Here is a 15,959-nt window from a genome sequence, read left to right on the forward strand (position 1 = left end):
TACCAAATTCATTCATTGCATACTTTTACAATTACAGATGTGGGACAGTGAACTCTTGTGTCTATGTTTAAGGCTGTATAATCACTTCTAAGTCCAGGTCTAATCTATATTTTGAGATCTAAATACTTTCTCAATTTCAACTTGATTTTTGTTTTTACCTTACCAAAGCATGATGTCTTAACTTTCCTCTTCTCAGTGATTTCAAATTTATCACCACATTATCAGAAAACCTTTGCTTCGTGTCTTTATTGTAAGCTTTTGCAATGTTCCACCCATATTGTATAGTGTAGGTACAGAAATTATATTGCATGTTTGCTTTATGTGTCATTGCATTGGTTGCTGTTCACATAATTCATAATGGTAGCCATTTTCTGTCTGATTTACAGATGAGTGAAAAAGAGACAATAAAGGGTAGGGGAAAGGGAATACGGGAAAAGGAAAAAATATGAGATGAAGAAAATGAAAATAAAGTGTTTGTAAATGGGGAGGGGAGGGCAGGGACAAGGAGAAAAAATGAGAACCAAGACCTGTCATGTAAAGGTACAGGATCCCAGTAATGAATGTAAGTAACTGTACTGTATACCTAGATTATACCAATAAACTCAACAATAAAAAAAAAGAGAGATAATAGAGATCAGCTATATTGTAGCTTCATCTCTTCTGTTTAAATGTTAATTTGAAAATATATTACTAGGTATAATTAAGCTCAACTTGTTTGCCTCTTTGAATGGTTTATTTTGTCATTATATAAGACCTGTCCTCATTTCCAGTAATACTTTTTACCTTGAAACCTGTTAATCTGAAAGCAGCAGCATAAATTTCCATTTTTAGTATATAATTAATGAAACATTCTCTTCAATTTTAACTTGACTGTGCCTTTATTAATAGTTGGTTTTTTTTTTTTACATATTGGGGTTTAAAAATTTAGTGTCTTTGGGGCAACCCACTTTGTAGTCCCCCTTCAGTTTCAGCTTTCTTTCAATAAATTTTTCTTAGCTCAAAACAAAACAAAACAAAACAAAACAAAAAAAACCTAGTGCCTTAATCTTTTAATTGAATTTAACCTCTTTACATTTATTTTGATTATTTATTTGCATAATAGACATTGCTAATATCTGCTGAAATATTAAGTGACTCACAATTTTCCCAATAAATTTTTAAGTTTTTTAACCAACTTGAAATGTAAAGTTAAATGGATATACAAGCAATGTCCCAAAATTATCTAATTTAACTGTACATATACATTTTAAGTCTTCTACAAATAACTTATTTTAAAATAGAGTTTTCCTCTTACCTCATGTAGTAGTTTTCTCATTTTTCACAAGCATCTTGAACACTGTATTACTTTACTTTTTGAAAACTTGCTTTACAGTCTGTCATTTTCACTTCTATTTGAATACTTGTCTGTGTATTTTATTCCTCACAACTTTACCCAAGTCTCAAATATTCATTTACTATTTGTCATTTCTATACTTTTCCTTTATAGTATCACTCTTAATTGTGGTCTTTACAAGGTTTGTGTGGTTATATAGAGTCTATATTGTGAGGTCCCACTCCTGGGTATATGTACCTATATTTGTGTCAAATTATTTTACCTCTTCAATTAAAAAAAAAATGATTTCTTCAGAATACTTAAAGGTAGCTAGATGGAAATTGCTTGTGGCTGAAGTTGTAACTAGTTTGTATTAGGTTCAGCTGCATATAATAGGTAACCAAAACTTCCGTGCCTCTGTATGTGTAAGTGAGGAAAGGAGCAACTCCACAGATGATCACAGATGACCAAAGCTCCTAACCTGTTGTATGACTTCCATTCAGAAATCATTTTTAATACAGGATGGCAGCCAGATGAGTAGAAAACAGAAAAAGTAGAAACTTGTTCGGCTTTGGTTAAGGAAGCACTGGCCACACCTTGTTGTAAGAACAACTGAAACATAGTTGCACTTGGCCTGGTAGAGACAAGTGAATAGATGTGTTGGCATGCCTTGGTCCCTTCAGCCTGCCTTGCAGTATAATTACAGGATGCCCCATGACACAAAGGGCTGAGAGCCCACCTATGTGGCTACTCCCTGTTGGATCAGGGACAAAACCAGGGAACAGATGACTTAAAGATACTATTTCAGGCATCATCTTTTCTAAGTATCATACTTTTATTGTTCTTTCTTTTGTCCCTTGCCTTCTATTTCCAACTTCAATTTTTCTCAATTACACTTTCTTCATTCCTGTCTTCTTATATTTAACATAAAGTATTTCCTCAGTTTAAATTGGTATTTCTCATATCCAGTACAGAGACATACTAGAGTCCTTCTATGTATTTCAGTCATCCTACCTCAGTTCCTTGTTTTATCTCCCCTAGGATTGTTTTTTAAATCTTTATTTACTGTCATGTCAGGGGTGTGTATACCAAACTGCAATATCAGCTCTGCTCCTCTCCCTGTCTGAGCTGCTCACTGGGATCATAAACTCCAAATCATTATATAAAGTTTAAAGATAGGAAGATACCTTATTGGAAAACTGGAAAAGGCAAAAGATAGCTACACTGATTAACCAAGGTAGTAGGCTCTGTAAAGATAGAGGACCTGTGGGCCCTTTGTTCATGGCTGCTTTTATTGGTTGGGTTCTAGGGCCCTTTCCCCTAACTAGAACTTGCCATAACCCAATTGGCTGTTCCATACCCTAAGACACCAACCCCCACACCATCATCTGCATGCACATTCTGAAGTGTCTTTATTTGATTTTCTCTTGCCCTTTCAGGCCTTATCTCTGGAATATATAGGTTGCTTAGAAGATACCTTACATCCAAGGTTGATTTAGAAATTAGGTAAGGGAATGGTGGCCCCAGAGTGGAAATACATATAGATTGATAGATCTGTAGGCATGTGTGTTTTTATATACTAAATAAGGGCTTTCTTTTAAGTGGCTGCCCCTTGTTTCCTTTTAATCTTATTGGAAGTAAGTGAGGGTCAACTATCTTGGTTTCAAGCACCTTGGCTTTCTCTGTGATCTTCCTGTTTGCCTGCCCTCTAGTTTTGTTAATTGCTTCCTTCGGTGAATCTGTGACTCTTTCTAGTCAGGATTAGCAAGAAAGCCCAGTGAGGCCTTTCCCTCTTTATAGTCCCTTCCCCCTACATTTCCTTCCTCTGAGATGTCCACCCAACTGCTGCTGGGGGAAATGACTGATACAGCTGATGACTGATCAAGCTTCTTTGACTGATCTGGCTTCTTTGAGTTTAGTAGGGTCATTGTTAGGGGACAACAGATGGAAGTCTTCAGCAGGGAGGATTGCCCCATGGGGCTCAGCAGAAGGAGTTTGCCACATTTACTGTGGGTTTCTTTCTGTGGGATCACTTGGAATTTGGCAGCCTCTAGACGAGAATAAAAAAAGTTTACCAAGAAATTAAAAGACCAGATCATGAGCATTAGGATGAAAAGGCAGATTAGGAAAGGAGCCATGTCTAGACATTGCTGTGAAGGTATCGGACTAGCAATTATAACCAGCTGCCTCTTAGACCTGTCTACAGGTATAGCTGGAAACTGCCAACAGGAGTCAGTGACTGGAGCCCCTTTCTATGTTGAGCCTATATTGTTACCACTTTTGTATATCTTTGGTTATACTCCTCTGTTGGGCATTGAAGACCAGTCAGAGAACCAAAATATATCTGTAAACAGGGAAAGGCCTCATTGGGCTTTTTGGCTAATCCTAACTAGAAAGAGTTAAAACTTGGAAAAATCAATTACCAAGACAAGAAAGGAGGCCAAGTGGTTGAAACCAAGGTAGCTGCCCCTCACCCATCTCCAATAAGATACAAAGGAGACAAGGTCTGGTCGCTTAAAGCTCTTGTTATATGCATAAACACACATACAAAATCAAACAAAACCGTGGGTAGACTGTGAAAGGTAAGACCATAGTATAAAACTGCAACTCATATACAAAATAAATTACTTAGAGTAAGTGCATTCATAGCCCATGAGCTGCCAGGAGTATAGCATGGCATGATGCAAGGAAGCTACTTCTGTCCAATACTTAGAGCAGAGAAGGAAATAGTTTATAATGAGAAGAGTATCTCACCTATGGCTCTTGTAGGCTACCAGGAATAAGTCATACCGGACATCTGATGCAAGAATCCTGTAGCCCAGAACTCTTAAGGATGCCTCTCAGAAGCAAATCATGTAATTCTAAAACATCTCCATAATCAAGGATTCAGAAGACTCAAGGAAAACAAAACCTTCCAAGTCAAAACCACAATCTCTCCATGAACAAGAGTCATCAGGCAGAACAGATGCATACAGAACATAGACAACAGAAACAGGAAGGCTTAAAAGCATAAACCCAAGGAAAGGTATGGCACTCTTGAGTAAGATGACAGACATGTAAACTAACCAGACATAACTTCCAGAAATAAAACTCAGAGTCAATAAAACTTGAAATATAATGCCCAGATTAAAAGCTCAGTCAGAGTGAAAAGATGAAAGAGAAGTGAAACTACAAAGAGAAGTAAAAATACAAAAAAAACACATAATGGACAGGGAGGATACAAAGAAAATGTTAAAAATACATGGGGGGAAAAATCAAAAGACAGTAAATAGTTATCAGCTAAAAAGTTCTCAGAATTCACAAAGATAGGAATCTGATTATAAATCCCAACCAGGATAAATAAGAATAAATTACGTACAGTCAAGCTATAGAATTCTACAGATAACCTTCTGAAAGTCATCAAAAAAATTCAAAAGATAGACACCAATTAAACTGATACCAGCCTCACCACAACACTCTTTCTTTAAGAGGACAGAACAAGAAGGAAGGGTTTTCCAGGGGCTATAGTAGTTTATTTTGTATGTGAGTTACAGTTTTATACAATGGTCTTGACTCTCACGGTAGCAATCTTAAGTTCAGGCTTGTCTACCTATGGTTTTGTTTTTCTAATTTTTTTGTGGGAGGGGCATAATTAGGATTTAGGACACTTAAAGAAGTCCTGAGAAATGGGAAAGTAAGTAATGTAACAGATTCCAAATTGCACTGGTTAAGGCAGTAGGTTACGCTGGATTTTAAGGAAGCCCTTAGAGGCCTAAGAAAGAAGACAGAAAATGTCTAGAGAGCACCTTTTATGGCCTTTGCACTTTTATAATGACAATTAACTTAAGAGATAGGTTCCCTTGACTTCATAGATGAAGGATGTGATCAGAGGCCAGGTGATAATCTGTAAGCATCCAGAGTTATCAATAAACATAATGGAGATGTTGTCTGTCTCACAATTCTATAAATCATTTTCTCTTTACTGAGTCATCTTGCCTTTTGTATGTCAGCCTGCTTATGTGAATTTACTTATAGTTGTCTTTCCTTTCTTTCCCTTTCCAATTTCATTGCACTATGGTCTGATAACACACATGGGATAATTTCCATTCCTTTGCACTTACTTAAACATGTTCTATGAGCTAGTATGTGGTCTGTTTTGGAGAATGACCTCTATGCAGTTGAGAGGAATGTATATTCTGATGTTGTGAAGTGAAACACTGTAGACATCTACTGAGTCCATTTCTTCAAAAATTTGGTTCAGTTCTAATATTTCATTGTTTATTTTTTGTTTAGTTGATCTGTGTGTGATATTGAGGCCCCCCACTATAACTGTTAGTTAGTGCTTATTTGATTTTTCATGTCCATTAACATTTTGTATATTATTTTATACAGTTGGGTATACAGCTACTTTGTGCATATATATATTTATGATTGTTATCTCTTCCTGTGGGATTGTTCCCTTTTCAAGGATGTACTGACCTTTTTTTGTCTCTTTATCAGTCTTGGCTTGAAATCCACTCTGTCTGCAAATAGAATACCTACCTCTGCTTTTTTTCCAGGTTCCTGTTTCATGGAGTATTGTTTTCTCTCTGTTAACTTTCAGTCTGTGAATTTCTTTTTGAATTAAATATGTTTCTTGTATGCATTATATTGTTGGATCTTGCTTCTTGATCCATTCTGCCAGTCTGTTTCTTTTGATGGGTGAATTGAGACCAATAACATTGATAGTTATGACTGATAATGTATTGACCTATCCCTATCATGTTATTTTCCTGTTGTTGGCTCCCTTCTTTCCTCTTCTTTTAATTTCTTACCTTGCCTGGTGGGTTCATTCTGTTGAGTTCATGGAGTTGTAATCCTTGTTATCTTTCCAGAATATCCTTTCAAACACTTTGGAATACCAATTTGGTGATCATAAGTTTTTTCTGGTGTTCTTTATCATGAAAATATCTTATTTCTCCATCAGTTTTGTAAGATAGTTTTGCAATGTACATCATTCTGGGTTGAAAGTTGTTTTCCTTTAGGGTTTGAAATATTTCACTCTAAGTCTTCCTTCACTTGAGGGTTTGTATTGAGCAGTCTGCTGATTCTGATGGGTTTTCTTTCATAGGTGATTTCTTTCTTTTCTCTGACAGCTTTTAATATTCTGTTCTTTTATTGAATTTCTGGAGTCTTGTCTATTATATGCCTTTGAAAAGATTTCTTTTATTATGGCTAATTGGATTTCTATATGCGTCACTTATATCTGTATGTCAAATTCTTTTTCCCTGTATGCCATTATTTCTGTGAACAGGTTTTTTATGTCATTTATGCTACGTACTGCTTTTTCATTCACTATAATCAATCTTATGTTATTCTTTTAGCCACTTCTCTTTAAGGACTTTTTAAAATCAGAGGAAAGGTTTGCCATTTGTTTATTTTGAAATTCTAGCTCATTTTTCTTTTTTCTTTTATTGAAGGTTGGATTTCTTTTTCTTTTCTTTTCTTTTTAGTACCAAGGCCTTGTGCTTGCAAGGCAGGCAGCTGACCCACTGAGCTAAATCTCTGGCCCTCATTTTTCCTTTTTTAAGAAATGCTTATTTTTTTTTTTAATTTAAGCATTACTCTTTATTCAGTGGTAACCAATTTAGAACTAATGGAAAGACATTGGTTTTTAATATATCATTCTTTAATTTTATTTGGAAGAGGGGACACTAAGTGGTACTGGTGTTGAACCCAGGGCTTTCCCAATGAACTATGTCCATAGCCCTTTTTTTTTAATTTTGAGATTGATCTTGCTGAGTTGCCTAGGTTGAACTTGAACTGGTAATCCTCCTGTCTTAGCTTCCCAGAATATGGTGAGATTACAAGCATGTACCACAACATCTGACTTCTTATTTGAGAGAGACAGAGAGAGAGAGAGAGAGAGAGAGAGGAATTGGAATGGAAATAAAGTAGGAGGATAGCACATGAAACGAATGTGTATTGAAGCATACTGCTCTTTGTCTCTTCCCCAGCCCTCCAAGCCACAAGATTGTGGTGAATGGGAAAGAATGTATAAACTTTGCCTCCTTTAATTTCCTTGGATTACTGGATAATCCTCGGGTGAAGGTAAGTAGGACATAGTGCTGAAGTGAGTAAATAACATTACTCACTTCAGAAACAAGACATAAAGTAAAAGACAAATGTGGACTATCAGAGAGAGCTCTGTTAAATGTTTCCCATTACTCTTTGACAGAGCTGTAACCTGGACTTCGCAAACATTTTTTGGGAAAGACATATGTCCACAGATGCAGAAACTATAAAGATGCTGAGATAAACAGGTGTTGAAAAATCAAGCTAATGTGATTTTTCTATGTTTTAAATTGTGTACCTGAATCTTTACATTTGTGTTTTTTTTGTATCCTATTGGAACTGTCACAGTTGTAAGAAAGAATGGAAAGCATGGAAGGGAGAAACAAAAGAGAACAAGGAAGTATAGGTTAAAGAATAACGATTCTTTTTGCTTTTACAAGTAAATTAATAAAATATGATTTTTTTGCTTCAATAAAGGCAGCAGCTTTAGCATCTCTAAAGAAGTATGGTGTGGGGACCTGTGGACCTAGAGGCTTTTATGGCACATTTGGTAAGTTGTACTCTTTTCAGACTACTACTTTCAGGAGGTAAGATTTAATTTAATTTTAAAACTTCTTGAAAAACATATCCTTAATCAGTGATGTGTGCCATTTCTTACCTTTTATTTTAGGGTCTGGAAGCTGTGATGGGAAATGCATTGGTCTGGGTTTGTAGGATGGAGAGCTATAGGTACCTCCAGATATGCTCTATAGACTGCTCTTCAGTGTGCCCCCAAGACTGAAAACTGCCATATGTGCAAGCAGTATGGTTAACCATCCAGCTATGGGTGGCCATGCTCTTCAAGTTGTGTAATAACACAGATCTTCCTTATCTCATTGCTCAAGTGTCTGAGAGCACCATCTTTGTTTGCGTGGTGAACACCAGGTCAGAATGTGGAGGGATGGAAGTGCAGGGGAACAGCATCTTTTATGCAGGAGTGGTCTTGCCCATTATTTCTACCCTCTATCCCGTTAAGGTCAGGCCATGCCTAGCCACAGAGTGGGCTGAAAAAGAATCATAACTTCAGGACTAGCTATGTGCTGGGGAGAAGGGCTAAAGCAGTTTTGCTATGGAGAAGAGAGAAGTTATGTAACTCTTTTCTTTCTGAATGTAGATGAATGGTTACTGATTTACTTGTGTGTGGCTGGCCCTAGGACAGGCTAAATATTTGGATAAATAGTGATAACAAGCAGCATGAACTCCTTGACGCAGAGAAGACTGGTGGTTGTTTTTATTAAGCATAAATTGTTTCTGAAATATCATTAAATAATTGTTCAAATGTCTATATTGCTAGAAATAATGTTCTGGCTTGTAAAATTGCCAAGTAGGAGGAAAGCAGAACAAGGGAGCTATCTTCCAGCTCTTATTTTCATTTTTATTTCTAGATCTTTCTGTTTTTAACATTTAACATGTTTTTATGTCAGGGATCTTTGTTCCTTAGTTTGGTGGTTACACTATTTCATATTAGAAACACATGAGGAAGGTTAGTGCCGAAGAATCTTAAAGCTGAAAGCAGTGTCAGAAATCTTTCCATGTTCCATTATCTCAACTACTCAGAATAGGAAGGGAAAGTCCAGAGAAGTTAGTGTCTTCCTCATTAGACTCAGCATTCTGGCTTCAGTCTTGATGGAAAGATCAATGGACTGAACTTAGAATAGAGCCTCCCGCTTTCCTCTGTTCTAAAGTAAACATTGTAATTTGCTTGGTTTTTATTGGAAGAGAATGACTTCCTTGATAAAGTATTAGAAAAGGCAATTTTTATGAGATTTCTGTTAGTCATCTGATTAACAAGGCTTTCTTTCTATTACTGTTTACTAGAATGAAAAACTGGCTTTCTTGAAAGCCTCCCTTTGCAGTGATTTTATTTGCAGGTGTGACCTTGACCCTGACATAGAAATTTAGCTGGGAAGATAGATGGGTGACATAATGCCAAATCAAATTGTGGGAAGAGTGTGTTTCAAATCTTTAAGACCAGTTTTCTTTAAGTATGAAATATATGATGTTATATAACTCAGTCAACTTTCCATTTGGGAAACCTGTACAATAGTGAGCTAAATGCTTTCAAATACGGGTATGTGATTTAAAACAGAAAAATCACATTAGCTTGATTCTCAACACCTGTTTGACTCAATATCTTTATAGCTTCTGCATCTGTGGGCATATGTCTTTCCCAAAAAAATGTTTGCCAAGTCTAGGTCACAACTCTGTCAAGGAGTAAGATTAATGGCTATTAAATCAATTTAATTGATGGAGTAATTCAGAACAGGATATAAACAAAAAACAGAAGGTGAAAATAGATGTGAGAAGTCTTTTAAACCCTCAACCTATCCTCTCTACCTTACCTGCCACTTCCCACCAAAAAAACCAAAAAAAACCAAAAAAAACAAAGAACAAGCTACTATCAGTAGTTCCTTGTTAATTCTTGCAGGTACTTCCTTTCAACATATGTTAAGCACTTCCCCTATTTTTACAAAACTGGTATATGAGCACATTTTTTGTTTCTCTTGTTTTCTCTCTCTCTTCTCCCCCCTCTTCAGTTTGAAGTTTTTTTTTTTTTTTTTTTGTGTTGTGGGGATCAAACCCAGAGTCTTGCATATTCTAGGCAAATGTATTGTCACTGATTTACACCCCAGTCCAAAAATGAATGTTTTAAATTTAAATTAGATATGATCTTTCAAATCTGAATGAGCCACCAGGAGTAGTGAATAACCAGTTGTATACTTTGTTGGTCACTGGTTTGTCTCTATTCTAAAATTGTCATTGAAAATTCAAGCTGACTTTGACATATGGAGCAAGGTTATAAGTTAATTTGGGACAGTTTTGTAAGGAGATATTGCGCCTAGAAGTAATGTGTGTTGTTTTCTGAGTGTGTTGTCCTGCAGGTAAACTTGCTTCATTTCTTCTGAAGTTATTCAAGCCCTTACTCATTTGCACATTTTTGTTTACCAAGAGGATTTTTTAAAATTCTAAAATAGTCATTTGAATAATTATAGTTAATATTAACTTACTGTGAAATTTTAGCATTTGATTAAATCAGAGAAATTTATTGGGTTCATCCCAGTCTACATTTTAAGTCTCTAAAACACCCTCCACAATTAAATTATCAGTAAAGCACATTTACCTGAGCTACAGTGTGATGGTCCTGGAGTTAATCCCCAGTACCACAAAAAAAAAGAAAGAAAAAAAGAAGAGAAAATAAAAAGAAAGAGAAAGGACAGTATTTCATTCTCTTAAGCCAAGAAATTTGCTTTTAATTTTATCTTGTTTTCCTTGAAGTATCACATTCAGGCTCTTTTTTCAAAGCCTACTCCTTCTTAACTCTTTTCTCACCTTTTCAGTTAATGAACATTAATTATTTATGACTAAAGTAAATTTCTTTATTGAAGCATTTTCTCTTGTTGCTATTTTGTAGTGACAAGTTACATGGTCAACAACTAAGTTAAAATTCTCTAGTTTTTTAGGCTATATATTGTTTTCCTCCTAGAAGCCTAGAATTAAATACTGTATTATGTTACATGTATGGAAATATCCCACCAAGTTCCATTAATATTGCAATCAGTATGTGTTAATAATTAAAAATGAATAAAGAAGTAGACTCTTACTTAAAAAACAAAGACGAGAGGGCACTGGGACTACCTATAGTTTCGCCAAGTTGTAGTGCCTTCTACAGACTGGTCTAGTCCTTGTGCATTTTGATGGTAAATTTGTTTTTATTTCATTATTTGTTATATTTTTCAAGGGTCTTGTTTTGCATATCAGTACCATTATGGCTCTTTGGTCATATACTAATCTTTGGCCTTACACTAAATCAAAAGACAACTGTATGGCAGGGTTTCCTGGTGAAAGGCGATACATTTAGTTCCTTTCTGGAACCAGTAATAAACAGTTGTTCATTTAAAACATCTGCTTTTATTTTAGAGCAGTCAGCTGAGTCATAATTGCATATTTTAGTGGGAAGAACATTTAGTTATAAAATTTGCTTCTTTCCTGCTACAGGATCATAGTTTTCTCAGTTGTAGGGTAGGAACAGTCTGTGCTTGCACAGTTATACTACTTTAGTGCAAATCATATAAGATCCTGCAAGTGAAATATTTTGAAAACCACATTTCATTTGTGTTATAAATACATAAGTGCTATTATTTTTACTTCTAGGAAAAATTGTCCATGTGTCTAAGGTCCTTTTTATGAGAATAGTTTGTACACAAAAATAAGAAAATTTGAAGAGAAAATGTAGTAGGTTGATTGTTTCTGAACTATTCTAAAGTTAATTATTTTAATCAACTCTGGGGGGAAAAAACAAAGCGAAAATCTTTCCTCATTATAAATAATGAGCTTGTCAGTCCAGAGGATGAGTACCACTGCCCCACTGTTCTGCTGTCCAAGCAGCCCACTGAGATCATAAATTCAGCCCCAATAAAAAAATTAGAGGGACAAAGTTTAATGAAAGAATTACACTTTATTTATAAAGAGGGTCAGGGAGAAAATAGCTACCCAGAATCAGGGTAGGGGACTCCAGAAAGATGGAGAACCCATGGGCCTGTTTTCAGCTGCTTTTGTAGGAGGTTGGAGACTGATTTAGTTACTTTTCTCATTGCTGAGACTAAGTATCTGACACCCAAAGTTAAAGGAGAAAAGGTTTATTTTGTTCCTTTTGTAGAGGTTTCACTCCAGAGTTGGCTGGCTCCCAGGCCAGGTGGCATGGCTGTGGGGCATCACAGAGGAGAAGCAGTCTATGGCAGGGAGGCAGTGAAGCAGCAAGCTACAAGTGACAAGCAGCAACTTTCTGTTCCTTATCTCTTATCCAGGTTACTCACCCTTCAGGCAGGTAGCACTCATACCCAGGGTGGGATAGCCTTAATCCTAGCATCCTATAATGAATCATTTCCAACATCACATCCTTGATCCCAGCACCACGTAGGCTAGATCCAGCTACCTTGGAAATCCCCACCTATGATCACGTGAGGCTTTGGAGGAACATCTAGGTACAAGCCATAACATTCTGCCCCTGACCTCCTAAAGACTCATGTATATCCCTTTATACAAAAAGCATTTGCTCCATCTCTAAATATTAAAAAAGTCCTAACAGTTTGAGCGTTGCTGAAAAAGTCCAAGCCCAAAGTTTCCTTGAGATTTAAGAAAAACACTTAGCTGCAAGCCCCTGGACAAATGAAAAGAAAGCTAAATATTTCCAGCATTCAATAGTTCCCATTCCAAACATTTCCATTTCAAAAGGTAAAAGAGGAGAAAAGGAAGGAATATGACCAATGTAAGACCAAAGTCCAGGAGGGCAAACATTAAACCCCATAATGCCATGTCTAGCATCCCCTGCAATCTGTAGCAAGGTTTCAACTCCAAAGGTCATAGGTGGCTCCCTCCCTACAGCAGTTGGGATGAGGGTAGCTCCCTTTTCTTCTCTCTTGGGTCGATTCTACTTCCTCCTTGCAGCTTTCCTCAGATGATCCATGATCTTCGTTTCTTGGGGTTTTCACTGTACCTCTGGCACTATACTCACAGCTTCAAGCACTGCCTGGCCTCCCAGGCCTTCTGAAATCTGAATGGAAGCCTTCCTGACCCCACAACTCTTACATTCTGCATGCATCTAAAACCAGCACCATGTGGTTGATGCCAAAATCTTCTGCCAGCTTGAACAGTAGCCACTTTCTTCTCTCTTGGCTATAGTGGTCACATGCCTATGAACCAAATCTAGTGCACCAACATTCATATATATATATATATATACATATACCTATATATACATATATATATATATATATATATGTATAAATATATATAAATCTTTCCTTTTCTTCTTTGTTTTTCATCTTACTGGCATATAGGTTCTCAAAGTAGGTATTGATGATCCTCTGAATTTCTGCTGGGTCCATTGTAATTTCACCCTTTTCAATCCTAATTACATGGATTTTGGCCTTTTTTGATGAGGTTGGCTAAGGGTTTAAAAATTTTGTTTATTCTTTCAAAGAACCAACTATTGTAGAAACTGTCTGATTTCTTTAATTTCCTCTCTCATCCATTGGTTTTTCAAGACTGTGTTGTTCAATTTCCATGTGTTTATGACATTCTTGTGATTTCTTTTGGTATTGATCTTTAATTTCATTGCAGTATGATAATATTCAGGGGATAATTTGAATTTCTTTGCATTTACTTAAACATGTCCTGTGAGCTCCATTTTGGAGAATGATGCATATGCAGTTGAGAAAAAATGTGTATTCTGACTTTGTGGGGTGGAACACTAGACATCTGTTAAGTCCATTTGTTCAATAGTTTGGTTGAATTCTAGTATTTCATTGTCGATTTTTTGTCTGGTCTTTCTCTTTATGACAGTGGAGTATTGAGGTCTCCCACAATTATCGTATTAGTGTTTATTTGATTTTTTTTTTTTTTTTTTCTTTTTGTATTCTGGAAGCCTGATTTTGAGTCTTGTTTAGGTGTCTTCCTATTTCAACCAGTGCAGTCTGCTGCACCTTTATTTCAGTGACTCTGCTCCCTCTTTTGGCTTAAATTCTCAAAAAGCTTTAGAGAGGCCTTCTCTCTGCTGCCCAGCACTGTGCCAATTCCTGGTTTCAGAATGATTGCCTTTTGGATCCCCACACTGGGCTGTTGTCCAGGATTGGCTTTTGGCTAGGGCCTGGGCCTGGGCCCCCAAGCTGCTGGTATCTGGGCAGGGCCTTGGCTGTGACCTACGCAGCAGTGCAGTTGTCCAGACAGGCTTCTTGTTGGAGCCTGCATACCTGTGCCGCTGTTGTCTGGGCAGGCCTTTGGGATCTTGAGAGCCCAGACTGCTGGTGTCTGGGTAGTTCCCTGGCTAGTGCCTGCTCACCCATGCTGCCGTTGTCCAGGAAGGCTTCTCTGGCTGTTGCCTGAGCTCACTTACCAATGGTATCCAGGTGAGGTCCCAGGGCTGCTTCTGTAGCTGATGTCTCTGGACCTTTCCAAATTCTTCCCACAAGCCAGTTGTAAAGACCTGAATCACAGTCAGGTAGACACAGTAATGACCCCACAAATTCTGTCTTATTTTTCTCGTGGCTGAGACAAAATACCTGTCACCCAAGTAGAGACCCTACCCCCCACACATACACACATGAAGAACTTGTCGTAACTAGATTGTCTTTGAGGTATTTCTATCTACAGCAGCTCCTGTGGTAGTTTACATGCAGCTTCTTACTATCTGTTTACTTGTCTTTGACCTATTTTTCAGGGGCTTATCTCTAATGTGAATGGCAGGTTAGCAAGGAGGTGCCTTACTCATGGTTAGCTTGGAGTTGGTAAGAGGCTGTATGGATTTCTATTGTAGTTTATAATAATATGGTGAATATAGTGATTCTAGAGTGGATAATACAGTGATCCTAGAGAAAATACATTTGTGAGTGGGGGGGGCTATGAGTACATAACTGCTTTAAAGTTAGCACCCCCTTCTTTTGCTTCTCCTATATTATATTGTAGGTGGTGGCAACTTATTGTTTGTGCACTGGGCTTTCTCTCTGTATCCTATTTGCCTGTCATCTCATTTTTTGGTCTCTTGGTTCCAAGGTCATTTGATGCCTTTCTTTATCTGGTTTTTCTTTCTTTCTCTACCCCTGTCCTTGACCTGCTTTCCAAGAGTGTTTTCCTAGTAAGTTTATTTTTAGCTCCTGCTAGTCAGGATTTTCTAGAAGACCTAATGAGGCCCCTAATCTATTTTTTTCCTAACTACACACCCCTACCCCTGCAAGCTGATCTCTTGCCTCTTAGAAGATAGTCTTTAACTGTTGAAAGTTCAGATACCTTAAAAGAAAATAACAAAGTATAACCAGGTTATTCCTTTTAGTAGAAAATCCTTTATTCTATAGACACTTTTCTAACTGAATAAGCTCTTATGTACTTAGCATTCTGCTTGTTCTGTGTTTTGTCAGTATTATCCTGTGTGGGCCTGGCAGCCCTCTGAGGAAGATTTGCCTGCTACCCTGTGTGCCAGAGGGCACTAAAAAGCACAGAGCAGTTTCAGGCTTGTCTTAGCCCAGGTCTGAACCCCAGAGGCCTGACTGCAAGCTGTGCTCTGTTTTCCTTCCTGCTGCCTTCCCTCTTTTGGATTGGGAGTTTCTTCATTGCACTTTGTGGCACCAACAAACAAGTTCTGCCATTACCTGTACTTATACATCACAGAACCTGCTCTGTAGAGCTGGTGTCTGCAAAAACCCATTGTCTTCAGATGAAACAAGTGGCCAGAATTCTGAAAACTCTGAGACTTGGCAAGAATCAATAACTCATTGATTTATTGTGTAGAGATTCTTCTTGCCACTTAATTGCAATTTATATTTACAATTGTGATAGTAATATGCTGAACATCAACAAAGTAACTTACTCTGGAGCCTAAAATAAATCCATGTTCAGTTTTTAGCCTCTTCCCTCACCCATAAAAAGTCATTAGAAGCTAAGCAGTCTAAACAATGATTTAAAATTCTTTTTGTCATTAGTAAAAATACTGTCTTGTATCCATGGCATGCTCTCCATTTTAAAAAGGAGATCTCAGTTGAAAGCAGTTTGCCATGGCTGGGTTGTCCATCTGCTGCTGACTGAT

At 37.2% G+C, this 15,959-nt stretch overlaps 1 protein-coding gene across 1 annotated transcript in view; it reads left to right on the plus strand.

The window, feature by feature from the left end:
- The window catches only part of Sptlc1 (serine palmitoyltransferase long chain base subunit 1), a gene marked incomplete at its 5' end in the record, with an annotated part of 71,757 nt that overhangs the window by 16,696 nt on the left and 39,102 nt on the right, over positions 1-15,959 (plus strand). Inside the window, 2 exons of the mRNA XM_010607650.3 lie at positions 7,288-7,381; positions 7,823-7,895. Of these exons, the coding sequence (XP_010605952.3) occupies positions 7,288-7,381; positions 7,823-7,895 (167 nt within the window). The remainder of the gene's footprint in view (positions 1-7,287; positions 7,382-7,822; positions 7,896-15,959) is intronic.

Source organism: Fukomys damarensis, unplaced genomic scaffold (assembly GCF_012274545.1).
Source record: "Fukomys damarensis isolate Sample0158 unplaced genomic scaffold, DMR_v1.0_HiC HiC_scaffold_27, whole genome shotgun sequence".
In the NCBI taxonomy this organism is placed as follows: Eukaryota; Metazoa; Chordata; class Mammalia; order Rodentia; family Bathyergidae; genus Fukomys; species Fukomys damarensis.